General features: G+C 39.6%; 2 protein-coding genes across 3 annotated transcripts in view; both read left to right on the top strand.

The window, feature by feature from the left end:
* dnah12 (dynein, axonemal, heavy chain 12) overlaps window positions 1–15,485 on the top strand; it is a 28,337-nt gene extending 12,852 nt beyond the window's left edge. Inside the window, exons 37-73 of one of the 2 annotated variants that reach the window (XM_084719987.1) lie at window positions 24–175; window positions 349–487; window positions 640–806; window positions 948–1,203; window positions 1,326–1,622; window positions 1,886–2,064; window positions 2,165–2,357; window positions 2,485–2,646; window positions 2,743–2,937; window positions 3,011–3,144; window positions 3,228–3,390; window positions 3,481–3,561; window positions 3,894–4,070; window positions 4,166–4,297; window positions 4,430–4,519; window positions 5,290–5,430; window positions 5,519–5,760; window positions 5,850–5,997; window positions 6,098–6,243; window positions 6,369–6,583; window positions 6,682–6,874; window positions 6,966–7,158; window positions 7,274–7,446; window positions 8,124–8,264; window positions 9,908–10,066; window positions 10,189–10,484; window positions 10,563–10,816; window positions 11,419–11,559; window positions 11,672–11,809; window positions 11,886–12,119; window positions 12,226–12,414; window positions 13,419–13,522; window positions 13,602–13,806; window positions 13,925–14,062; window positions 14,159–14,250; window positions 14,342–14,409; window positions 14,661–15,485. In XM_084719987.1, the coding sequence (XP_084576113.1) occupies window positions 24–175; window positions 349–487; window positions 640–806; window positions 948–1,203; window positions 1,326–1,622; window positions 1,886–2,064; window positions 2,165–2,357; window positions 2,485–2,646; window positions 2,743–2,937; window positions 3,011–3,144; window positions 3,228–3,390; window positions 3,481–3,561; window positions 3,894–4,070; window positions 4,166–4,297; window positions 4,430–4,519; window positions 5,290–5,430; window positions 5,519–5,760; window positions 5,850–5,997; window positions 6,098–6,243; window positions 6,369–6,583; window positions 6,682–6,874; window positions 6,966–7,158; window positions 7,274–7,446; window positions 8,124–8,264; window positions 9,908–10,066; window positions 10,189–10,484; window positions 10,563–10,816; window positions 11,419–11,559; window positions 11,672–11,809; window positions 11,886–12,119; window positions 12,226–12,414; window positions 13,419–13,522; window positions 13,602–13,806; window positions 13,925–14,062; window positions 14,159–14,250; window positions 14,342–14,409; window positions 14,661–14,854 (6,321 nt within the window). In that variant the 3' untranslated portion in view covers window positions 14,855–15,485. Of the gene's footprint in view, window positions 1–23; window positions 176–348; window positions 488–639; window positions 807–947; window positions 1,204–1,325; window positions 1,623–1,885; window positions 2,065–2,164; window positions 2,358–2,484; window positions 2,647–2,742; window positions 2,938–3,010; window positions 3,145–3,227; window positions 3,391–3,480; window positions 3,562–3,893; window positions 4,071–4,165; window positions 4,298–4,429; window positions 4,520–5,289; window positions 5,431–5,518; window positions 5,761–5,849; window positions 5,998–6,097; window positions 6,244–6,368; window positions 6,584–6,681; window positions 6,875–6,965; window positions 7,159–7,273; window positions 7,447–8,123; window positions 8,265–9,907; window positions 10,067–10,188; window positions 10,485–10,562; window positions 10,817–11,418; window positions 11,560–11,671; window positions 11,810–11,885; window positions 12,120–12,225; window positions 12,415–13,418; window positions 13,523–13,601; window positions 13,807–13,924; window positions 14,063–14,158; window positions 14,251–14,341; window positions 14,417–14,655 lie in introns of both variants that reach the window. The other variant, XM_084719986.1, reaches the window with a different exon arrangement.
* An 815-nt stretch (window positions 15,486–16,300) lies between these two features.
* asb14b (ankyrin repeat and SOCS box containing 14b) lies at window positions 16,301–23,808 on the top strand. The gene is made up of 11 exons (XM_084720903.1): window positions 16,301–16,515; window positions 17,190–17,352; window positions 17,440–17,492; window positions 17,583–17,714; window positions 18,434–18,592; window positions 18,679–18,924; window positions 20,116–20,284; window positions 20,544–21,078; window positions 21,214–21,367; window positions 21,767–22,607; window positions 23,679–23,808. The coding sequence occupies exons 2-10, from the start codon at window positions 17,228–17,230 to the stop codon at window positions 21,940–21,942; spliced, it is 1,749 nt and encodes a 582-aa protein (XP_084577029.1). The 5' UTR covers window positions 16,301–16,515; window positions 17,190–17,227; the 3' UTR covers window positions 21,943–22,607; window positions 23,679–23,808.
* The last annotated feature ends 2,940 nt before the right edge of the window (window positions 23,809–26,748 follow it).

The raw sequence follows: 26,748 nt of genomic DNA, 5'->3' as shown, positions 1-26,748 counted from the left end.
TCATACTGTAATGTCTTGCACAGTTTACAGGAAAAGGCCACTGGCTTCACTGGAATGATGCCATCAAGAATGTCAACCTAGGGGACAAAAACACCAAAGTTCAAGAGATCATTGTTCCCACCTTAGACACAGTCCGCTACACCTACCTCATGGATCTCTGCATCAACTATGGAGTGTCAGTATTCTAGGGGGGTCACATAAAATTTTGTTTTTCTTTTTAACTTCAACCTGTGCCACATATTCTGTTTTCTATAGAGTATTTCTCTTTTTTTTTTACACTGAATGTATTTACATTTCATCTGATAAAATGGTATTTTGGTAAAATTTTTCCTCTATTTTTCTGCTTAGGCCTCTCCTGTTTGTTGGTCCTACTGGCACTGGGAAGTCAGTGTATGTGAAGGAGAAGTTGATGAATAATCTGGACAAAGACCTGTATCTACCCTTCTTTATCAATTTTTCAGCCCGCACTAGTGCCAACCAAACTCAGGTCAGCATGGAGGAAGCATGGATGAAATATGTTCTTGCAGAAATGTTTGGATTACTAGGAAAACATTATTAGATGTAATAGTCTAAACAAACAAGAAGGGGTCATTTTTTTCATTGTAACTGGTTTATTCTGTTATATATTGCATGTTTCAGAATATCATCATGTCCAGGTTAGATAAGAGAAGGAAAGGATTGTTTGGGCCTCCCGTGGGAAAGAAGTGTGTCATCTTCGTAGATGACATGAACATGCCTGCACTTGAACAGTTTGGAGCACAGCCTCCTGTGGAGCTCCTTCGACAGTTTATAGATCATGGAAACTGGTACGAACACCCAATATTAAAAGCCAGTTTCATATCAAGACAACAGAATGATAATGAAGAAATATGAATAAATTTATTGCATTAGAGAAGCTTGAACATTGTTCAGTAGACAGACAGACATTCTCTGTTATTCTCTGGCAGGTATGACCTGAAGGACACCTCCAAGATCACTCTTGTCGACCTCCAACTCATCTCAGCAATGGGCCCCCCTGGTGGTGGGAGGAATGCTGTGACATCCCGTTTCTTGCGGCACTTCAACATCTGTAGCATTAATGCCTTCAGTGATGACACCATGGTTCGCATCTTCTCCAGCGTGGTGGCCTTCTATCTTAAAATCAATGAATTCCCACCTGAATATTTCACTGTTGGCAACCAAATAGTGACAGCTACAATGGAAGTGAGTACACTGAACACATGAACTGTTCAAACAAGTTTTTCATGTGTAAAAGGATCATATCAATCATATCTTGTATTCTCTGATGCCTTCCTTCCTTACTTTCATGCTTGTAATTCCTGAAGGTGTATAAGAAAGCTATGGAGAGCCTGCTTCCAACTCCAGCCAAGTCTCACTACACCTTTAACCTGCGGGACTTCTCGCGTGTCGTCCAAGGCTGCCTGCTGTTGAAGAAGCAGTCTCTGGAGAACAAACGCACTATGATCCGCCTGTTTGTCCATGAGGTCTTCCGCGTCTACTATGACCGTCTGGTGGATGACAAAGATCGAGCATGGCTCTACCAGCTGATGAACAGCATCCTCAAAGATCACTTCAAAGAGTCTTTTGATCAGGTGTTTGATCACCTGAAACAAGGCAGTAGAGTAAGTTAAGATTCAGTTGTTTCTGCTGCAGTGTCATGCTTTTTATTATGTTTCAAAGTTTGTTAGCAAATGTAGGAAGAAAGAGGAGCTGCTTTGGCCTGTTGTGACTGTGTGCTAAGATTTCTTTAATATGTTTTGGTTAGATTTTCTATTAGAAAGTAAACATCCATAACTGTGTTGTGCTCTACTAATACAAAATACGTATATACAAAACAAACAGGAAAATCTATACATTTGTTTGAATTTGTGCCATAAATTTTCAGCTGGTTGAGGAAGACATGCGGAATCTTCTATTTGGTGACTACATGAACCCTGACCTGGAGGACGATGAGCGTTTGTATGCTGAGGTGCCCTCAATAGAGACCTTTGCTCAAGTATCAGAGTCATGTCTTGCTGAATACAACCAGACACACAAGAATCGCATGAACCTGGTCATTTTCCGGTAAACACCTTTGGTATTATTGAGTCAATTCAACTACATGCACTGCAAAAATATTGGTCTGGCTTTACATTAAAACTTGAAAAATATCTGCATTATGTAGCTATGTCCTCGAGCACCTTTCCCGTATCAGCCGTGTCTTGAAGCAGCCAGGAGGCAATGCCCTACTGGTGGGAGTGGGAGGCAGCGGACGCCAGTCCATCACACGTCTGGCCACGTCCATGGCCCACATGACCATGTTCCAGCCTGAGATCTCGAAGAGCTACGGCATGACTGAGTGGAGAGATGACCTCAAGGTCAGCTTTATGGTTTAGGACAGACTTCTGGTGTATTAAAACTTGTATTTTCTCTCACTTCTCCGTTATCCAATGGCTGTGGAAGATTTGAGCAACACCTGGCTCCCTGCTTTTCCTTTTACTTTAGATGCTGCTGAAAAATGCTGGGGTGAAAGGTCAGAAGACGGTGTTCTTACTAACTGACGCTCAGATCAAAGATGAGGCATTTCTAGAAGATGTGGACAGTGTCCTGAACACAGGGGAAGTGCCCAACCTGTTTGCCATAGATGAAAAGCAAGAGATCATGGAGGTAGGCTGTCACAAACTGTTTATACACCCTTGCAGAGCAATATATACCTTGTATAAAGGCCATATCAATTCAAGTTTAATGTCACTCTTTTTGCAGACAGTACGTCCCATTGCCCAGGCTGGTAATAAAAATTTGGAGTTGAGTCCTTTGACTCTGTTTGCCTTCTTCGTGGCACGCTGCAGGGAGAACCTGCACATTGTTGTGGCCTTCAGTCCGATTGGAGACGCCTTTCGAAATCGTCTGCGCCAATTTCCATCTCTCATCAACTGCTGCACCATTGACTGGTTCCAGGTACTGCTTGTAGTTTGTATTTCAAAATACTAAAATAAAAATTTTAAAAATTGTCACCATCCTTTCTTCTCAGCCGTGGCCGGAGGAGGCTCTTGAGCGAGTAGCCAACTCCTTCCTGGAGTCACTGGAGATGAGTGAAAATGAGAGGCAGGAGGTCATACCCATCTGCAAAACATTCCATACATCTGCCAAACAGCTCTCACAGAGGTTTGACATGTGGTTATTTATAACTCAAAGGTGATTCAAAGTACATTTATAAGCACTTAATTATGCTGTTGTTTTCATTGCAGATTCCTCTCTGAGCTTGGCCGCCATAATTATGTGACACCCACATCCTACCTGGAGCTGATTGCAGCTTTCCGTCTGCTACTCACTCAGAAAAGAGACACCGTCATGAAAGCAAAACAGAGGTATACTAATGGCCTGGATAAACTAGCCTTCGCTGAATCTCAGGTATATGCAGCACAGCTTTCGAAGGAATTGTTTTGCTTTTTGTGTTCAGCGTGGCTTTGTGTGACCTGTTTTAACAATGTTGCTCTGCAGGTTGGTGAGATGAAGAAGGAACTTGTAGACCTGCAGCCCAAACTGGAACAAGCAAAGATAGACAACACCAAAATGATGAAGGTGCATAAATTTCACGTTTTCATTCAGCCTAAACATCAACTAAGATCACAAGTTTGCAATCCGGTGATCCTGACATCCACTAGGATTCCCAAAGCTTCCTGATTATTAGAGTCTGTAACCCCTGTTCAAAGAAAATATACAGTAGACCTGTATGTCAGTGTTTCATTCATTTCTGTAGAGAAGACTAAATGAAATTGTTATTTTAAGGCTTACATAATTATTTAAGATATAAACTTAAAAAATAATCTTGCAGGATAAGGGCATGGTTAAGACCTGAACACAAGGTATATTCACACAGATTTTACATAAATGTTCACTGTGATAACTTGCAGGTGATTGAAGTTGAGTCTGTCGAGGTGGAAGCCAAAAGTAAAGTTGTGCGTGTTGATGAGGAGGCAGCAACTATAAAAGCCAATGAGGCTCAGGCTTTGAAGAACGAGTGTGAGAGTGACTTGGCTGAGGCCATCCCAGCCCTGGAGGCTGCTCTCTCAGCTTTGGACACTTTGAAGGTGGGAACCCTTCAACTGTACCGTACTGAGTTTATCCACTCTGACCATCGCAGTTTAGACAGTTGAGTAAGTTGAGCTGCCTCTTTTCATTTCAGCCTTCTGATGTCACAATTGTGAAATCGATGAAGAATCCTCCCTCAGGGGTGAAGCTGGTGATGTCAGCTGTGTGTGTGATGAAGGAGATAAAGCCGGATAAGATTGCTGATCCAGCTGGGACTGGAAAAAAGGTTAGACCAAGAAAAAATATCTTACAAAGACAGCACAATTGTCTGATACTTACATTTAGCTCCTGAAAACATTGGTACTTACTTATTTACTTAAACTGGTAATAATATTGTGGTGTTTTCTTTATTGTCTAGGTTTTGGATTACTGGGGTCCAAGCAAGAAGCTACTGGGTGATATGAACTTTTTACGAGATCTTAAAGAATATGACAAGGACAATATTCCTGTGAGTGTCTGAAAACTAGTTTCTTTTTTGTTCCACTTAAGTTTTTATTGATGGTTTTAACACTTAGAAACACAAGAAAACCTCCATGAACAAATACAAAAACAAAATAATACAAAAAAAGAAAAATATTAATTCCGGAGTTACCTTTTTAGTAGTCCATCATCCATAGTCTCCGTCAGTGTTTTGGGTCCTGAATAATGTCCACTTCTCCTGCTCTCCATTATGTCAATTTCCTCTGCTGTCTCTATCCATTGTTCCTGAGTAGGGGCCTCCACTTTACCCCCTTCTCTTGTGTTAACTTTTTTACTAGCTAGTAACAATATTTGGACCAGATACCTATCTCTGATTCACACATTCTCCGTAGTATAAAATTAAAATTGCACAGATAAACTACCATGATATCAGAGTTTTGTATACATTTTCCTAAAACATTGATATTTTGTGGCATTTCCAAAATATATGTGAATGGTCTGCCTCTGTTACTCCTCACTCTCTCCAGTGTGATAGATTCCTGTTTAGATATTCATTGTTTAAAAAGCAGATCAAAGAATTCCCATATCTGTGAATTGGTGGATGTCTGATATCTTTTCCATATGTCTTGCCAATCATCACCTGAACTTTTTAAGTGGAACTCTGATTCCTATTTTTCTTTTATGTATTTAGTTCAATGCTTGAATGCATCATTTTTTATGTAGTGCAGATATAATAGGAAAACTACATTTTAATGTTTTATGTAACACTTATATTACTCCTCTATTTCTTTACTGCAGGTCCCTGTGATGCAAAAAATCCGTAGTGAGTACATGACTAATCCAGACTTCGACCCTAGCATCGTGGCAAAAGCCTCCTCTGCAGCAGAGGGCCTGTGCAAGTGGATCAAAGCAATGGAGGTGTATGACAGGGTGGCAAAGGTGCTGTATCTCTAACTTCTTTTTTCTTGACTTGTGATGTTACATGCATGTATGCTTCTTTGATCTTAACTACCCTCTTTTGTTTTAGGTTGTGGCTCCTAAAAAGGCCAATCTGGCAGAGGCTCAGGAGTCGCTGGCTGCTACCATGGCCCTGCTGGACCAGAAGAGAGCTGAGCTAAAGGAGGTCGAGGACCGTTTGGCTGCCCTTCAGAAAACCTTTGAGGAGAAGACGGAGGAGAAAGCCCAGCTGGAGTTCCAGGTGGATTTGTGTGCCAGGAAGTTGGAGAGGGCTGAAAAGCTCATTGGTGGTCTGGGCGGAGAGAAGACCAGGTCAGGATAATGCACATACATTTTTTTATCATTTACTGTGAATAAGATCATTACAGTATTCCACTGACTGAATTCATTTATGTCTTTAGATGGTCTAAAGCAGCAGATGACCTGCAGAACACGTATGACAACCTGACTGGAGATGTTCTCATCTCCGCTGGTGTCATTGCCTACCTGGGGGCCTTCACTGCTGGCTTCAGACAGGACTGCACCAAGTCATGGACCAAACTCTGCCAAGTAACAGTCCTCCTGTTCTTTCATGGCTTTCATTAAATTCAGACATATTTCATGATTAATTAATGATTATCTTTCCTTTCACCTTCTTTAATATTTGTAGTCGAAGAACATTCCATCATCAGATGATTTCTCTCTCAGTAAGACCCTGGGAGATCCCATTAAGATCAGGGCTTGGAACATCGCAGGCCTTCCCAGTGATTCTTTCTCTATCGACAATGGCGTCATTGTCAGTAATTCGCGTAGATGGTGAGTCCGTACTGCTGAAAGGTTTTGTTTTCTTTAAATCTGTCACTACTTACTAGTGAATCAAGTTTCATACAAAACAACTTAAGACATTTCAAATTATGCTTTGCTATGTTTGTGTCCTGTAGGCCCTTGATGATTGACCCTCAGGGTCAAGCCAACAAGTGGGTGAAGAACTCAGAGAAAGACAACAACCTCAGTGTCATCAAGCTAACAGATGGGGACTACATGAGAACTCTGGAAAACTGTATTCAGTTTGGAACACCGTTGCTGCTTGAAAATGTGGGAGAGGAGCTGGACCCCTCACTGGAACCACTGCTACTCAAACAAACCTTCAAACAAGGTGATGTGAATGTGAGATGACTGCTAACAGAGATTTTTTAATTTAAAACTAAAACTGTGAAAATTCTAAGATCAGTATTTTTTTTTTGTTTCACCTAGGTGGTGTGGATTGCATCAGGCTGGGAGAGAGTGTGATTGAGTACTCTTGTGATTTCCGTTTCTACATCACCACTAAGCTGAGGAACCCACACTACCTACCAGAACTGGCCACCAAGGTGTCCCTGCTCAACTTCATGATTACACCAGAGGGTTTGGAGGACCAGCTGCTTGGAATTGTGGTCGCCAAAGAGAGGTAGCCCTCATAAGATGGTTACATTGGTATACCACTGAAATACCTCTCATCACTTCTTTAGAGCATTGTGTCTGATTTACCTGCTATACAGGCCAGAACTGGAAGAGGAGAGGAACGCACTAATCCTTCAGTCAGCTGCTAATAAGAGACAGCTAAAGGAAATTGAAGACAAAATCCTGGAGACACTGCAGTCCTCTGAGGGAAACATCCTGGAGGATGAAAGCGCCATTCAGATTCTAGACTCTGCAAAGATCATGTCCAATGAGATTACCAAGAAACAGCAGGTGTGGACGATGCAGAAATAACTCTGTTCTCTAGAAAAAAATTAGGTCTGGATTGTGAATATGACGAGTCCTGATATTTAGTAATCCAATGTCCTACTGTTTGCATATTTCTTAGATTGCAGAGAAGACTGAGATTAAGATAGCTGAGTCTAGAGAGGGTTACAGAGCCATCGCCAAGCACTCCTCCATCCTGTTCTTCAGTATTGCTGATCTGACCAACATAGACCCAATGTACCAGTACTCTCTCAGCTGGTTTGTCAACCTCTATATTAACTCCATTCAAGACAGGTGAGTGATGCACATGAAGCATTGTTCCAAAAGAGATAAATCTGCTGAGACTTTAAGACTGTGCCAGCAATTTAGACAACCACACAAATACAAACTTGAATGTCACACAGGAATCAGACTTTGAAAAGGGGGAGGATTTTTATGGCCATTTACTTTCTATTTGGATGTCAGGCTCAGTTCTTGTCTCTGTCAGCATTGCTGTCGGATTTAAAATGAATTTGTGGCATCTCTCACAGTAAACATTCCTAAACTGGTGTAATTTTTTTTCCAAATCATTGCTAATGTCTTTTAACCGTTTCCAGATAAAACAAGTGCAAACAGTAAACCACACAGAAACACAACACTATTTATGATTAAGGACAGAGTGAAAGAAAAAGAATGCCCATACAACAGCTGCAAACAGCAGGGATCAGATGTAACTTTATTTACCCTGCTTTTTGTACTTTAACATCAAAACTGTAGACATCATGAATATGTTGCATTGTACTTTAAGCATATCTGACTAAAGTGGGACAATCTAATGGCAATAGACTGAGCCCTTTACTGAGTCAGCAACGTTTCAGCTGCAGTTTGAAATTTTCCAACGTGACATCTGAAATGAACTTTTAGGATAGTATTATTTTAGGGACTGGTCTGTGTTCATCTGAATCTTCCTGTGTTTTCTCTTTATTCATCAGTAACAAGTCCAAGATCCTGGAGAGGAGGCTTCGATATTTGATTGATCACTTCACCTATAACCTGTACTGTAATGTCTGTCGCTCTCTGTTTGAGAAGGACAAACTGCTCTTTTCCTTCCTGCTCTGCAGCAATCTACTCCTGTACGTATTGAAGCTACTGGGGGGGTATTGCATGAATAAATTAGAAATCATTAAATTTGATTTCAGCTTTTAAGAACACTGGAGCTTCCACCTGAAAGTGAAATTTGAATCATCAGTCAGAGACCTCTCAGTCTAATGAGACTCCTCCAGTCCAGCAGTCATTTTTTGTCTCTCAGTGTGTATTACAATAACAACATAAAACAGATCGAAGCTTACAGAAATGCACAGAGAACATTTCAATGAGGAATTATAATTAAGGAAAATCATAAATATATTTTTTATTAGGTGGCATACTTATTAAAAGAACCTTGCGCTGGTGCATAACTGGTGAAACGAGTGGTTGGTAAACAGTTTTCAGCTCTTTTTTTAGCTGTGTCATTGAACACAAAGCAAGTCTCTAATCAACTAATCAACCACAAAACTGTAACAGACAGTTACTGACTGTAAGGGAAGTGGAGAAGAGTGATAAAAACAGAGCGCATATGACGCTTGCTTGTTTGCTTGTTTTTTGCTGACAATCTGATAACGTTATGGGAAGGATTGCTACAGAAAGAGACCTTCTCCTGGAGTAAGATATACTTTGTTTAACCAGAAACAATTGTTGCATTGCTCTCACCAAACTCACCAGAATCCCTTTGAAAAACTTTAACATCATCATTGTGACCTTCATTGAAATTCAACAGAAACAAAATAGAACTCTCCCAAAACATCTTGGTTAATATATTCTTCCAACAATCATCAGCTCTAGCTTAGTCTAAATTAATCCTTAATTCACGGCAGGAAGGAGTGTGCAGCGTGCAGGACAGCAGCTGCAGCACTGCTGCAGCTTAGGGAGAGAGACTCTGCAGGTTCGGTAATTTTTATGAACTACACAGAGATGCACACTTTTATTTTCTCTGACGATGTGTAATTCTGATGTTTTCACATCACAGATGATGATGTCTTACTGGTAAAACATACTCATGTAGGCTTATATAGGAATTGAATGTGGCACAATGAAACAAATCATCTGTTATTCATATTGAACGACCAAATCTGATTTGACTGAAATTGTTCTTAGTCATGAACAGCCCTAAAGCACATGCTCATTACAAGTTATTTGATCTGAACTTTAGGATTGAACAATAATATCAGCAAGTTATCTGCATTAACTGCAAAGTGTCTGGAACGGAAAGCAGAGCTGCTATTTGGAATGACTTTCTCTGTCAGTCAGCCAAGGAGGAACCAAGCTGCATTTCATGACTTTCCACTATAAATGTAATGTTCTTATCTTAAGAGCCATTTTGTCGATCATTGTGATGAATTTGTGAAGAACAAAGAGAAACAGGCACCACTGGAACAAAAAAACTGTCAGCAGGAGTTTTTTTTATTTTGCCCAGTGTAAGTGTACATTTTGAAAAACATTGTATATTATGTCTGCATCTGCCAATGGGCCAACACAATAAGCATAGACATAATAATACGTCCATTACTAGAGACACTTGATGATGTCTGCAATTAGGTGGGAAAAAATGTGTGTATACAGGCATTGGCAATCAGCAAAAATGCGTTGGAAAATATTGACATACTGGATATTTGCAGAAATCAAATATTGTCTCTCCAGTGAGTTTTATATTTTGCTGTCTCCTCCTGTTTCCACTCAGAGCGAAAGAGGAGATTGAATACTCTGACTTCATGTTCTTGCTGACTGGAGGAGTGGGCCTGCAGAACACCATCGCTAACCCCGACCCCACCTGGCTACAGGACAAGAGCTGGGATGAGATCTGTAGGGCCAGTGAACTCTCTGGCTTACAAGGAATAAAGTAAAAAGCAACACTCACTTAACCAAAAATGCTTTTTTATTACTTCATATCCCCTGTCCTGTTTGATTATAAATTCCTTTTGACTAATGGAATTAATTTAAGTGTTTTTATTTATCCCACAGAGAGGCTTTCATCAAAAGCCCAGGAAATTTCAAGCCTATTTATGACAGCAAAGAGCCATGCAACACTCCTCTGCCCACTCCATGGTGTGATCGACTCAATGAGCTGCAGAAGATGATTGTTGTTCGCTGTCTCAGGCCAGACAAGATTGTGCCAGCTGTGACTAAATATGTCACCAGCAAACTTGGGAAGAAATTTGTCCAGCCCCCTCCCTTTGACCTGAGCAAAAGCTACCAGGATTCCAACTCCACCATCCCACTGGTGTTTGTGCTGTCTCCAGGGGCTGATCCCATGGCTAGTAAGTCCCTACAGTAGTAACAATTGATTGTCAATCATCCATATAATGTTAATTGTAAATAACACTATCCCTCCACAGGTTTACTCAAATTTGCCAGTGACAAAAACATGGGTGCGTCCAAGTTCCAGTCCATCTCTCTGGGGCAGGGCCAGGGACCTATCGCTGCCAAAATGATATCTACAGCCAGGCAGGATGGGACATGGGTGTGTTTACAGAACTGCCACCTTGCTGTTTCCTGGATGTCCGCCCTAGAGAAGATATGTGAGGACTTCAGTCCAGCAACATGTCACCCAGACTTCCGTCTTTGGCTCACAAGCTACCCCTCACCCAAGGTAAAGATCAGTGCATTTTATTCAGTAGATAAATCATGCTATGTAAACATGTTAACATGTAAACATGTAAACTCATACAACATATTGCTAGTAAGCTGAGATGAGATTGTTGTGTTGCCATTGATGCCAACCATTTCGAGATACAATCACAATGGTCGGTACAGTCAGTCCCACCAGCAAGCAATTGCAAAACTGAGGCAACTCACCATTGAAGACTTACAGTTATCCACCAGTCTACAAATACTATATTCTCACAAAAATGGTCTTGTTTCATTGGCGAAGGTCCAGTTAGTCCAGTCCAGAAACATATTTAGTGTCAAACACATGATTCCCTTCAAGAAATATAAAATATCTACAAACTGCACAAACAAGCTGGCAGACGTCATAATCAACCATTTATATCTCTGTGTTTCTGGAGTTTACATGCTCAGTGTCAGTAGGGGAAAAACTTAAGAGAGGTACCTTTCAAAAGAGATCAACACTGCACTGTGGGTCAGTCTTGAATAGGCGTTTTAGGCTAATTTTACAGGAGTGATATTAAATAGCAAGATAGAGCTTCATCTGACTGTAGCCATAAATAAAAACATCCTGTCTGATATCAGTTTCCAGTGACCATCCTGCAGAATGGGGTGAAAATGACAAATGAGCCTCCAACAGGACTTCGACTCAACCTGCTGCAGTCTTACTTGACAGATCCGATTTCTGACCCAAGTTTCTTCAATAACTGCCCAAATAAGGAGCTGGTGAGTTGGGGCGAAGCAAATTTACATCTTGTATGTGACAGGAATTTGAATTTATTTATTTAATAAGTATATTATATGAATGAAATTCTCTGTCTCTTGGATTTCTCCTCAGATATGGGAGAAGCTCCTGTATGGACTGTGTTTCTTCCATGCTCTTGTTCAGGAGAGGAAGAAGTTTGGTCCACTGGGCTGGAATATTCCCTATGGCTTCAATGAGTCTGACCTACGTATCAGCATCAGACAGCTACAGGTATTAATTCCGTTTCAGGGGCCACGCATTTACATCACAATAATGTAAAATGCATTTAATTTATTTTCCTCTTTAGTTGTTTGTGAACGAATATGATGAGGTGCCCTTTGAGGCCATAACTTACCTGACCGGGGAGTGCAACTATGGTGGCCGTGTGACAGATGACTGGGATAGGCGGCTCCTGATGACCGTCTTGGCTGACTTCTACAACAAGGACATCATCGACAAGCCTCGCTACCCTTTCTCACCTAGCGGCGAATACTTTGCCCCACCTAAATCTGTCTATGAGGACTATATTGCATTTATCAAGGTAAAGCATCTTGAGATAAAACACATTATGAACATAAATATGTACTTGTTTGTTATTTTCTATGTAATGACTTCCAACTACTAGCAGTACATTTGTTGTGTTGTAGGAGCTTCCATTCAGCCAACATCCAGAGGTGTTTGGGATGCATGAAAATGTGGACATTTCTAAAGATCTCCAGCAGACAAAGCTGCTGTTTGATTCACTGCTGCTCACCCAGGGAGGAGGAGCTAAGGGAGGTGCTACCTCCGGGAGTGACAACACGCTTTACGACATAGCGAATGACATCCTAACAAAGGTATTAGCTAATCAAACCTCCTCTTTATTCAGCTATTTAAAAAAATGTCAGCAGCAAGACACTGATGGTCCACACTGAAATAGCTCAATAAATATTAAATGGATTGCCATGAAATTTTGTACAGTCAGTCATGGTCCCTAGAGGATCCTAGAGAATCCTACTGATTTGGTCAACCCCTGAATTTCCCTCTAGTCCCACCAGCAGAATAAAACCTTCATTTACTCTGTTAGATATACTTTAAGATCTACTTAACAAATTGGCACAAACTTTTATAGACATTCATAGTTTGCAGACAGTGTAGTCTAATGACTTTGGTGATCCTCCGGTGATCCAGGCATGATGTTGACATTTACGGTTTTGTGTGAAAAGTCTAAACAAATATTCAAAATATTTGTGTCCCTCTCAGGGTGACTTGCGATAAATTTAGTGACCCCTTAATTTTACATGTATTACTATCATCAGGTTAAAGCAGCAATAGGAAATTTGAACATACACAATGCAACACCTTTGTAACTAACGAGTCTAGTTATGTCTGACTCAGAAGTAAGAAAGACATGAAGGCACATATATCCAACGTAAAAAGCAAATAATGGAATAAACACAATGGATAATAGAACCAGCAATATAATCAATTGGATAGATTTTTTAAAATAAATGAAGAAATCAAAAAGACACACACTAAACACACTAAAAAGGTTGCAAATATATAGAAAATAATAACACACAGGGAACGTTATACCTGCTAAACATCAGCGTCTTTCTTAATATGTTGATTTTAGCACTGAGCTCAAAACACTGTTATTGTAGCTCTGAGGTGAGATGAAGCACTAAACACCTTTTTCAATGATTGGATTTAATTTTTTGGAATGAAATACACATGGCATCAGTGCAGGTGTGGCTTTCCAGTAAGGTGCCACTTTCTGATGGTGTTTATTTTACCTTGATTATAATTTGCATGTTCAGCGTTGTCTATTTTTAACTGCAGACTTGTTTATTTCCCACAGCTTCCAGCTAATTTTGACACAGAAGCAGCTCTGTTGAAGTTCCCAGTGCTCTATGAGGAGAGTATGAACACCGTGCTTGTCCAAGAGATGGAGCGCTACAACACGTATGGAAAAACAGTGCAGAACTTTAAGACATACAGCACATCATCACCTGACTAAACTACTGTTTTTTGTCTTTCTCAGGCTTTGTAGTACAATCTCTGTGAGTCTACAGAACCTACTGAAGGCCATCAAAGGTTTGGTGGTGATGGATGCAGAGCTGGAGGCGGTGGCAGGCAGTCTGATAGTGGGCAAGGTCCCTGAGAAATGGGCAAAGCGTTCTTACCCAAGCCTCAAGCCTCTGGGCAGCTATATTACTGACTTTCTATCAAGGCTCAAGTTTTTGCAGGTGAGACTGATTAATAAAGATAATTTAGAAGAACAGGAGAAGGAACTATGATTATATTGAAGCGTTGTTAAGTTTGTTATTGCAATTACAGTTTCATGTTTGCTTTGTGTGTCTGTAGGACTGGTACGACACCAGTAAACCCAACGTCTTCTGGCTGTCCGGCTTCTTCTTCACCCAGGCCTTCCTAACTGGGGCCATGCAGAACTACGCCAGGAAATACCATGTCCCCATTGACCTGCTAGGCTTTGATTTTGAGGTCAAATGGCACACACACTTTGTAATCCCTCTGTGTTCACCTTAGTGATCTTGTCATAGCCCTAAGGCTTTACTGATCTGTAGTTTTATCTTACAGGTTCTTCCTATTGATGAGTCAGACACATCGCCTGAGGATGGTGTCTATGTTAATGGATTGTTTCTGGATGGAGCTCGATGGGATAAAGGAAGGTACATCTTCCAAACAGCTACTTATGATTATCATAGTGAAGTGCAATGAGACTTGATGAATATTGACTGTTGTTTGTGTCCGTATCATCAGCGGAGTTCTGGCTGAACAACATCCCAAAGTCTTATTTGACTCGATGCCCATAATTTGGATAAAACCCAGTAAGTATTACCACACTGTGTACACTGCCAAATGTATGACAAATGAAATATATGGCATTAAAGGGTCATTTTGGATTATTTGAAGTAGGATTGTATGAGACACTTACTATGATAGTAAGTTTATTACCTGCAGCAAATGTTGGTCGATACGATATTTCTGTTTTTTCTATAATTATTGTTCATTCTCTTAATCGTCTTGACTCTCTGCTTACTATTGTCTTTGTTTCTTCGCTTCCTTCTCTCCTGTGCAGCTCAAAAGAAGAACACTGATCAACCTCAGATGCTGCTTGTCTGCCCTCTGTACAAGACCAGTGAGAGGAAGGGCACCCTCTCTACCACAGGCCACTCCACCAATTTTGTCATTTCCATGATGTTGTCCACTAGCAGGCGTCCTCAGCACTGGATCAAACGTGGCGTGGCCATGCTCTGCCAGCTTGATGACTGAACTACAGACAATTTAAGACTCAAGCACCTTACTGTGGCACATTAAACACTTTGATGCCTTTTATGGTCATCTGTTCTTTCACTATGCAAAATTAAACATAACACCTGTTTGTAACCAACCACAGAATATGTGTTTCAAAACCACGGATAGAATATATTTGTGGATAGCTATGGAGAGGAAACTTGAATGGTGTATGATGTTCTTTTCAGTTCGCTGGTTATAGTCCAGTCCTACAAAATACCAAGCTGGACAGTATTTCAACATAATTTTCTCCAAAAGTATAAGATTCTGAAATTCCTATGGAACTACCAAAATGTACTTCAGATACACTGTGACTTTTCAAAAGAAAAGAATGAAGTAAAAGAGTGCAATACATTGGTTTTTATTACATTTGACAAACCTTAAAAACATATTAAATGCAGACACAACTAGCATGTTTATTCCCCATGCAGTACCTACAGTACAGTAACATAATCTGCCAAGTGTACAGCAACTGTTATTCAGTTACTGATTTAACTGTCTTATATATTTGGAGTATTTACACCAGTTCCAAGCATCAAGCTGAGTAACTGTGTACAGTTGCTTTAGAATTACAGTCAGTAATATAGCCACAAGCCAAATGAAAAGAAAATCTAAAATTACAAACAGATGGCTTGTAATGGGAACCAGGAACACTAATAACTAGGAACCCTGATGTTAAACTAGCGTCGCTATAAAAGCTTGATGATGTTGCTTGTAAAGTGCTATTTATTTGCGAAAATATTTTTTTACGCGCTCAACCTTTTGGGACCTGTTGGGGTCTTTGTTCCTTTTCCTCAATCTGTTCATCACTGACTTGCCTCTTAGTTCCTCACTGTGAGCTGATTCTGTCTACAGACTTGTGATTACCTTTCAAGCTATGAATGTGTAGGATGTAGGAGACCATCTGCTGCTCTACATCAATTATACTGACTTTGCTGTTCTTTAGCACACAAAACAGAACAGCAACAATATGGATAAAATACACTCGAATGATCCCTGAATAAAAAGTGAAAAAAACTAACTTGATATACTATTCCATATGGAAATTTGTGTTGTACACACACTAACAAGCAATGAGCAATCTCAGCATCTGTACTTTCAATTTAAGATACAGTGCAGTAACACTCTTTGGGGCATGTGCTCAGTTAATTGCACAAATTGATGAAAAGCTCAAGTGTAAATGATCTGAAATGAAATCCAAATGCTATATTTTGCCTGTTTTATGGTAGATGTTACTGCCAAAGTTAACCTGTGGTGTTTTTTAATAATGGCTTCCATGTAAGGTTGTCAAAAGAAAGAAAATACTACTTAAATACAATTTTGATGTATTTGCATTTCACTTAAGTATATTCATTTTAAGGTACTGTACGATATATTTCTATTGCACTTCATGGTATCAAAGTTTAAAATCCTGGTACCATGACAACTCTACTTCTGTCCTGAGTGAATGTGCATATGAGCTGAATGGTGTCACTTGTTGCCGTGCTCAGTGGGTCAGAGCTAGGCACTGGCTGTGAAGACCCCGTGATCTGGTATTTATAGTGGAGGAGATAAAAATAGCTGCAGCATGTGTGGGTACTGAGGAGCCCACTGGCTCTACTGTTGTAAAAGCCACCGAAGGCACAGCGATTTGACTGAAGGTAAACACCAGACAATAAATAAATAAATAATGCATCTTGAGACAAACTAGATTGATTTGTGTGGAGTTTGCAGTATAGATGACTCGTGGGACTTGGATGGGTTGTAACTGCTGAATTTCCAGATCTTTTAATAGTAGTTGTGATACTGTTAAAATGTCTTTATGTGTCCTTATGTTTATGTTTTTTATGATATTTCTTAGAATATCTTTCAACTTTTCATTCTTTTTGTTGCATAATGTATATTATAGTGTAATCCAGATCTTTTTTATTTTCTTATGGTCTCTCTATGCTTATATATTTCTGTTTTTGAATGGAAGCAACTCTAACTTGACCCAGTTTTCCTCTGGGATGAGTGAAATAGTTCTTATTCTGATTTTGTAGAAGGAACCTCCATGCATTTGTTTTGGCCATGCAGAGAAAGAAATACTGTAAAGGAAATCTGCTCTCAAAGTGCCTGGAAAGCTAAAAGCTCTAAGGGAAAAATATTAGTTTCAGTATCTTGATTGAATTTTAATGTCACTAAACTCATTTTGACATCTAATCCTGCAACTATTTTGTGTTCAGCTGCACTGTATTTTAGATCAGTTTTCCCTGTTGGTATTCAGTGGTGTTTTCGTTCTCAGCTACCAGATTTAATGGTCTTGTTTACCTTATGGCTGTGTCTCCCCATGCAGAGCAACCTCTTTTGCACGGAGCCTGCCTGGACTAACAGATGAACACAGAAATAGAAGATGACTTTTATCAATCGGAGGATGATCTGGACGAAGATGAGGCAACGCAATACATAATAGAGCAAAGTCTGATTCAATATAGAAAGCTCAAAGGATTGAATCCCAGGTTAATCTCCAACTGCACAGTACTTAATATCTTTCTGTGCAGCGTGTCTCTCTTGATCATTTGAATCCTTTTTATTTCTTTCTTCAGTGATTTGAAACCCAGTGAAGACCCTGATGAGATTTTCAGAGCAATCAAGGAGGGTGAGTTAATGTGATAGTTAAACCTGCTGAAGTTGATGCAGGTTGTCATTCATTTTTACAGACGTTCTGATTTAATGTGTTCATATTTAGGTGATGAAGATGCACTGAACAGGATGGCAGTGCAGCCGGAGACACTGTCCCGAGTTGATGAACGAGGATGGATCCCACTGCATGAGGCTGCAGCGCAAAAGAATAAAAAGATACTCGAGATCATATTCTCAGGTAGTGACATTATTTTAGCATTTTAATATAATATTATTAAAGTATGACTCTAATGTTTAACTCTTCCAAAGTGATAGTTACAAATCACCTCGAAAGATTCAGTGTCTCGCCTATTTTTTTTTCTGCGTGATGTGCACAGTTTTCCGCAAAAGCAGACAGTGATAGTGATCTGTTGATGGTCATATTGACATCATATCAGCAGCATAACACCTTTCACTGCAATTTTAATGTCTACATCTGTAGAATATGTCAAACATGAAGAAGTCAGGTGAGGGGCAGCACTCTGGTCTCGGTCTCTCTCTCTCTCTCTCTGAACAAGTTGGGAAAAAATCACACCGCTTTCTGGTTACAGCTCTTCTCTTTACAACTCTTCTGCAAACTCAGTGTAGAAAGATAGGGCTGGCAGGAGCAGTGGTGCAGCGAAAACACTCTTTGTGTGGGCAGCAAACACATGCGAGCCACCGCAGGTCCAGGTGTTTACACATACAAGCCTCTTCCTCAGAATAGTCTGGATTGTCTGGATTGTCAAGTACCATCTAGTTCCATTATATTAGAGAGAAAGCAGACATCTATATGGCAATATCTCCAAAACTCTGCAACTCACACTAAAACTATTTAGACAGATAAATAGCACTACAGGTAAGAAGAAAAATATGTATTTTTGATTTTGGGGTGAACTGCCCCTTAAAAATTCTGGTATTTTTGTGTTCGGGCTCCAGCATCAGCCCCAGGTGCAGCCCAGTGTCGTACTCTAAAGGGTGAGACACCGCTGTTTCTGGCTGTGGTTCATGGACTCAGAGAGAACGCCACATTCCTGCTACAGAACGGTTGTAGTCCTGATCTCCAGAATGATGAGCAGGATTCGCCGTTAGTGGCAGGTACCTGACAACTGAATGCAAAACGCACCTCTTATTACAGACCTAAATATAGCAGCTATTTTAAAAATTATTTTCTTCTCTTTTAGCTATTCTGAATGACCAGTATGACTTGGCCACACTGTTGCTTCGCTACAATGCCAAAGTAGACCAAACAGGACCACTGAACAGGACAGCTCTACATGAGTCCTCCTTCTTAGGCTTGGAGAACTTTGTCTATCTGCTCCTGGAGTCTGGTGCCAACCCCAACGCATGTGACATCAAAAAGAAAACTCCACTGGCTCTGGCTGCACAGAATGGACATCTGAATGTGGTGGAGGTCCTGCTACAGAAAGGTACATGAGATAAGGTGAACTTCCACCATAATTTTTAAAAGTATTCCACTACTTGAAGTACTTAATGAGTTCCGCTACTTCACTTGGTTAGCTGAGCTGAAATTTATTGTAATAATAAATTAGTTATTATTAGTAATAGAGAACAAAAACCAAAGTGTCTATTTGCACCATGAATATTGCCGCATACTATTACTCAGCTAATCAGTTATATAGCTACTGGGTTTTTGATGTTTGGCCACCTGTTTTACAAATAAAGAGCCACAAAACCTTTGTAGTCAGAAGGTTGTGGTGGATGAATGGGTTAAATGCAGGTTTGAGTGTTGATTTTAATTTTCTAGACTTGTTGTCATATTATTTTATCTTTTTAAATTAATACTTTTAGTTTTCAGTCACAGTTTGGTTAGATTTAGGAAAAGATCATGGTGTGTCTCTGCCATTCTAGGGTCTATACTCTCAGGTGTAAATAAAACTTTAATAGTTATTTCACTGTTAATATTTTAAGTATTTGTTAAGAATCATCAAATGACTTGAAAACATTTGACAAATCATTACAGAGAGAGATAGACCTGATATTTGGAAGACATTTTTAATGATTAATAATTTGTTGGAAATAATTATTTGGATGACTATTGCAAAGTTGACGTGCAGAACCTTTGTACATTACGTTACCTTTGTAACATACTTATGATCTTTTCCTCAAACTTCCTAAGTAATTTTTGTGCCCCTATTTTGAAAGTCTACCCCACACATTGTATATTTATTATTACTAATTTGACAGTGAAGCCCTGGATGTGCAAAAATTATGCAAGAGAAGGGTAGCTACAGCATCATAATTGAAGCGTAGCACTGATCAACATGCTGTATTTGATGAGCTGGGAGGGAGCACAAACAGTATCTGGATGATTTTTGTAAAGTTGCAACTGATGTTTATAATACTTGGTGGTTGATAATGGTCATTAAATTGTTTATAAAGCTTATATGAACATTGCTTTATTGTTTAACAGTAAAATAACTATTAACTAAAGTTTGAAGTTTTTAGTGATGTTATTATAAAGTTTTACCAAATCAGTTTGCATACAAGACTGTATGGATATCTGCCTTAGTTTTCTAACACATCAATCTTTCCATACTGTTTTCCAGGAAATAATCTGTTAAATATAGAATCTTATAATATCTGTATTGATTTTGTAGGAGCCCATGTGTGGTGTGAATCAGAGTGCGGCACTGTTTTGTTTGAAGCAGCAGCGTCAGGAAACCCTGACGTAATCTCGTTGCTGCTGGACCATGGAGCAGATCCAAACCAGCCTCTTTACAGTGGACACCTGCCAATCCACCGTGTGGCCTACCATGGACACATACTGTGAGGAATGTTTATGTTGCAACATTTAACTTTCCCACTTGTGCACATTAGGTTTTATGGAATCCCATCTCTGCCAGTGTGATGAAAAAAAAAACATCCTATAAGTCACTGTAATGACAAACTTTCTTGAAATAATAACTTATCCATCTCAAAAATACTGAGTTAGTATCTAAGTCATTATCTCAAGAAAGTTTCTCATTATAATGACTGACAGTTTGAACCACTGTCATGTTCTTAAACTAGGACTCCTCTTTGACAGGGCTCTGGAGCGCCTCATCCCAGTGACTAAGCTGAACGCCGTGAAGGAAAGTGGGATGAGTCCTCTCCATTCTGCAGCCGCTGGAGGACATGCCCACTGTGTGGAGATGCTGCTCAAAGCCGGCCATGATCCAAACTTCATGCTGCACCCGAGGGTGCGCCGCAACTATGACGATGAGCGCAGATCTGCCCTCTACTTTGCTGTGTTCAACGATGATCTTCAGTGCACCCGCCTCCTGTTAGAGGCCGGGGCGATGGTGAACCAGGATCCAATCAACTGTCTCCAGGTGGCTCTTAGACACGGCAACTATGAAATGATCAACACGTTGCTCAAGTTTGGGGCAAATGTAAACTACTACTCCCGCGTCAACACCACCCACTTCCCCTCAGCACTGCAGTACGCCCTGAAAGATGAGGTCATGCTGAGGATGATTCTTAACCATGGATACGATGTGAAGCGTTGCTTTGACTGTCCCTATGGTGACAGTTCTCATGACTACGCTCCTTGGACGACCTCGGTCATCAAAGACATGGTGGTGAGGCAACTCTTGTCTGAGAGAAAAATGGTGTAAAGAATTGTAAACAAATGAATGAATTCTACAGGAGAGGCAGGAGAGTAACACTTTATTTCAAGCTTTGACTGCAACATGTCTCTGTTTGTCTCTTTCTAGTTCTGTGAGGTGATAACAGTGGCCTGGCTTAAGCACTTATCTGCTCAGGTGGTGCGCATCATGCTCGACTACACCGATCAAGTCTCCTTCTGCACCAAACTTAAGGAGACACTGGAGGAGCAGACACAGTGGCAGGAGATCTGTCACCTTCAAAGTAAGGATGATCTCACTTTTTCTCACATTTTTCACCTGTCAGCAGAGCTTGTATTTCTGACTTTATATCCAGTCTTTGACTTAAAAAAATAAATAAATTGAACAACATGTTAATTAATTGGATAAAGTGACTAGCTTCACATTGACAGATAACTGACAGTTATACACAGCTGATCAACTTACAGTTTAGAATTCGTCGTCACTTGTTGTCTAATTACAATTTTGCGCTTGTTTTGCGCTCCCAGAGTCTGTGAACAGCCTATTCATATTAATTATTTTAATTTAATTTTATAATTAATAAACCATCTATGGCTCCAACTTGCTATTTGGACTGATGTATTCATTTTTTAACTCACAGCTGTTACATATTGGTCCTATAACTGACTTTATTTACACCCAGGAAACGCACGGAGCTTAAAACACCTGTGTCGGTTGCGGATAAGGGAGCATCTCAGCCACCTGCGCCTGAGAGCCCCAGTTTTCATCAACTTCCTTCCTCTTCCTCCCAGGCTGAAAGATTATCTTCGTTACAAGGAGTTTGATGTGTACAGCAGGGGCAGCATGTTTAACCCTTAGTGAAAACACAGTTACAGTTACTGTCACAGATATCACTGTGATACCGGGCTGTCAGCATCTGTTTACTGTGATATTGTGTGTTATGTAAAGTGCTTGTAGTTTGACAAGTACATGTTTTATGTTCTTTATGTCTTGAAAAATTGTCTGTATTTTATGTACTTTTGAGTTGTTTCTCTCAGTAGCTTAGGTGACATGTTAATGCCTCAAGCCTTGTGTAAAAACATATTCTTTGCAATAGCAAACATTTTCAAAAACTGCAATAATGTATTATGCAGTTAATTCTAATGTATTATTACAATTATTTTCACTCTCAGATTCAGATTTTATAATGTGGATGCAGAACATTTCAATAACACCAGTATCCAATTAAAACTTTTTTTTTTTTTTTTTTTACAATGTAATCAAAAACATCTAGTCTTTTTTTGTGATATGAAGAATCCTTGCATCTTTGTCAACATCTGGTGGTAGAATGAAGTATTACAATAGTGGGATTGTTCTGTACAGTTGCATCAACATACAAGGTTTTACATTAAGTGTGTGTGGCTGAATCTGGGCTTCTCTGCTCTTGCACAGTTCCTCCAGTCCACTGGGGCCTCAAGTGGACTTTCTGGGTCTTGGGGTGCAGCAGAATTCAGACTTCACTGATTTACCTCAATGCAATACAAGTGTGACACTGACATTGTTCCAACTGCTGACTCAAAAACATAAAGAATTCATTATGAATGTGTAAAACAGTGCTGAACTTCACTAAAATGTTACTTGAATAATGTGGGCCAGAAATATTATCCAGCCACAGCACAACAAAATATGGAAGTATTGGCTATGGATGGTGATGGTAAATGGACCTGTCTGGTAAATGCAACCACTCAAAGTGCTTTTAACACCACATGTCACATTCACCCTTTGACACACTAAGTGCAGAGGCTGCCGTGGCTCTGCATTCACATGCTGAGGGCTGTGGCTTCAGGAGCAATGTGTGGTTCAGTAACTTGCCCAAGGATACTTCGACATGCCAGGGATCAAACCGCCATTCTTCCGATTATAGTGGTTGATCAGCTCTACCCACTGAGCCACAGTGCTGCTAATCAAAATGCATTTTATTATTGTGGTCTCGTGATGGTACCCTGTAACAGCTGTGCAGTATAATGATAAATATACCTTATAGGCAGAGAAGAAAACAACAAAATAAGGTCCACCAGTGTAAGTAAAACTTAATTTATTTAGCTGTATAGTCTGGTGTGTGTACCCTACATATAGTATAGAAATATATGAATAACATTTCAGCAGGGACAATTTGCATGAGGATTAGGACCACCTTTTCACAAATGTGACGCATTCCAACAGGGAATTTCACAGATCATAGTCATAATAATCCTAAATGACTTAGTTGCACATATTTCTCTATGCATATCACAAGAAAATTAAAGAGACACTAATTTCTGTAGGATTATTGTGGAATATTGCAGAAACTTTTGACAAAAATTCTCAGTCAAATGATTCTAAATGGTCTTCTGTCAAGCAAAGCCAAAAGGAGTTGGGAGAACCTTACAGGAGATATGGGGTAAAACAACAAATCTAGCTATAAACTGATATCCTGTTCACTGTATGCTTGGTGACTGAAGTGCTTTCACGCTGGGTGGTTGCTGAATGTTAAAAAGGTGTTTCATCAGGGGTCTCTCAAAGGGGTTGCTCATAATTTGTTCTCACCTCCTTGTTTTAATAATTTGTTTTAACAGGATCTCATTCTTCTGAAACCTGGCACGGGAAGAGAGGGTGGAAACGTAACAGCTGCAAGCTAGAAATTCTTTCCTGCCATGGACAGCGCCACGAGTAACAAACAGGAATGTAGCACAAACTTCTGGACCCTGAACAGGATCCACAGCTATTTATTCAAATATCTTTGTTGGCTGAAAGATGTTTATTGTCACACTGGTTATACAGGTACGGTCATGTGAAAAACTTTTGCTGGGAAGCTCCGTTAGGAAAAGAGTAAGTAAAAGAAAAAAGTAAGTTAGATAAGAAGACGGAACAATAATAATAATAAGACCAAATTTACAGTAAGATAATAAAATGTGCATTTACAAAGAATATATATACAATAAGAAAATGAAAATACTCTGCACAAAGACATAATAAGAACAATAAATACAAAAGTAGTGGAAGGTATAAAACTAAAATATTGCACAATGATAGATAGTGAAGATATTGCACCAGTATTGTATTGCATCTAGTAGAGTGTCCTGTAAAAACAGAGGACACAGTGAAACACTGGATTTTCTTAGTGAAAACACAGAACAACAAATGTAGAGGTAAAGGAAGCTGGTGGACTTGAAAGAGAGAACAGAAAAGACAAGATAAACTAAACAAATTAATCTCCTTATTTGACAATAAAGAGATTATTTTTTGCAATTGTCGACAAACATAGTCGACTTAGTTTTGTGTTTTTTAAGCTTTGCATTTTATTTTGTTGTCAATACAGTTGTGGTCCTTGGATTTTAATTTTTTTTATCATCACTGTTTCTTCACTTCTTTTATATAAAAGAAAAAAGGACAACCTCAGTTATCTTGCTGAAACAAATTAAAAATTAAATGGCATAAAAACAAAGCTGGTTTCTTTTAGATTTGCCTCACATTACACAATGCACACACAAAAAACTGATCACACAGCTTACACACCGGCATAATGATTGGCTGCTGAAAACCAAGCAGACAATCCACTTGTTTACCTGAAGTCCACATGCTCTCGTGGTTCTGGAGGACCGGGGTCTTCTGTCAGAATGTCCCTCCACCTGGTATCTCCTAACATGACACATATATCATGCAGAAAGGCACAAGCAAGGATCGGAGCAAATACTCCTAAGTTTTAAACACGGTTGCTGTACAGTCAAAGGTCGTGACAGGACGAGCCCAAACCTGGTGTCTGCTGGGGTTTTATCCCTTAGTGGCTGCCTGATCATAATTGGTTTTTGAAGGCATGGGTAGCCTCCATCACCTAAAAGGAAATAGCAAGGTGTACGATAGAGGGCATCAGCATAAATGGGATTGTGTTTTACATGCCACATTTCATTTAGTGAATTGAGATATCCAGTAAAAATGTCCAATAACAGTTTTAATGAATTGCATACTACTTACATTTGAATCAAGTTACACTGATTTTATAAGGAATAATGTGACGTCTGCTTATCACATGGTTACGCTCCAAAATAAATCAATAAATGGACACAAAATATTGATTTTGAAAAGGATTTTGTTGATTCAAAAATGACTGTATTTCTCCTTCGGAGTCTATGATCAAAACTGTCCATAGCAACAGCCTGGTCTTCATAGCAACGGTCTGTTATACATAGCAACGGTCTGCTCTAAAGAAACAGCAAACCTCAGAACACTGTAATTGACAAATCCAGATTAAGTATTTAGCCATGTAATAAAGATAATTGATATATTTGGATTTTGGTGGTTTGATTCTAATGTGGCGCCAACAGCTCCCACAGCTTTGCTGAAGGCATAATTTGTGCCAGTCTCGAAAGCCCTGGCCAACTTCAGCAACTTTATTAAAGTTTGTGAAAAAATATAACCTTAAGGTTGTTCTTTCGAATGTCTGCTGCAGTTCTATGAAAAGACTTACAGTGGATCTGGGGACATCTGCTGTGACCTTATAAGATAAGCAGGCCAGAAAAGAAAAATCAGAAACTCTAAGTGGTCTCTCCATCCACGATCTTGGGACAGGTGTAAAATGTTGAAGCCCGCTCTCATAAAACTCCAATAACACTGTTCTATTGAGTCTTTTATCTCTTTTTCTATTATCTGCTTCTTTGGTAACCTTGGTACTAAAGAGAAGGATGCCCTTGCTCAGACTGCTCAGTTGTTTGAATCGCATATTCAACAAGCAGATACTTAAAAAGCAATGGCCATTTGCTCAGAATGTGTCTGTCCCCTTAATTCAGAGTACAAGCTGTTACCATCTGGCCAAAGCTTAAGTGCCCATATTGGCATGAAAAACAGGTAAAAGAATTCTTTCATCCCTGTCTCCATCTTTCTCCTCCTGTCTCCAATTCATTGCTGCTTTTGTTGGCCTATCCATAGTGATGATGATGATGATGATGATGATGATGACGATGATGATGATGATGATGATACAGTAACAGTTATGCTTTTTTAATATTCAGGTGCCATAAAGTATATTTGTTGATTTTGGGGGTGATGCTGATGTCCAGAATTATCAAGACGATTGTACTACTACTTTTAGTCCGCAGATCACTGCTGGAGTTTCACAGGAAAACAGCGCTGCAGAATCTCCCAAACAATTGAAGGTAGAGACCAGTTTCCAAACAAACATAAAACACCAACATACCGCTTGTCTGGTGTAGTCTCCTAAAGCTCCACTGTGCCAAGTCGACTTGACATTGTCATTTACACAATGTTTTTAGTCTAAATCCTCAATGTTGATCCTTAGCTTGCTTTGAAAGATTCTGCAGTGCTGTTTTCCTGTGAAACTCTAGCAGCGTTTTGTGGATTAAAAAACTAAACTCGACCTTCAGTTAGATAAAGGCTGACTTTTCATTTTTGGGTGAACACCTCCTTTAGGATTAAGATTAGAGTTTAAAAAGTTTTACCCTGCAAAGTATTTCCTCAAGAAATTTAAGTATAAATTATACATTGTACTTTGTATTGTCAAAATGGCTGATATGTGAAATTTGTTCATCTTTTTTCAAAAAGTCTTGAGGGTGGACATTTGGAATCAGCCTATATCAGTAGTCGTCTATTCACCATCTTGGTGTGTGGGCTAAACCTGTGGGAGGAGGTGTT

The sequence above is a fragment of the Lutjanus erythropterus genome, chromosome 6 (genome assembly GCF_056507025.1).
Source record: "Lutjanus erythropterus isolate fLutEry1 chromosome 6, fLutEry1.hap2, whole genome shotgun sequence".
In the NCBI taxonomy this organism is placed as follows: domain Eukaryota; kingdom Metazoa; phylum Chordata; class Actinopteri; order Lutjaniformes; family Lutjanidae; genus Lutjanus; species Lutjanus erythropterus.
Note: the sequence above shows the minus strand (reverse complement) of the source record. Positions and strands in the feature narration are given on the sequence as shown.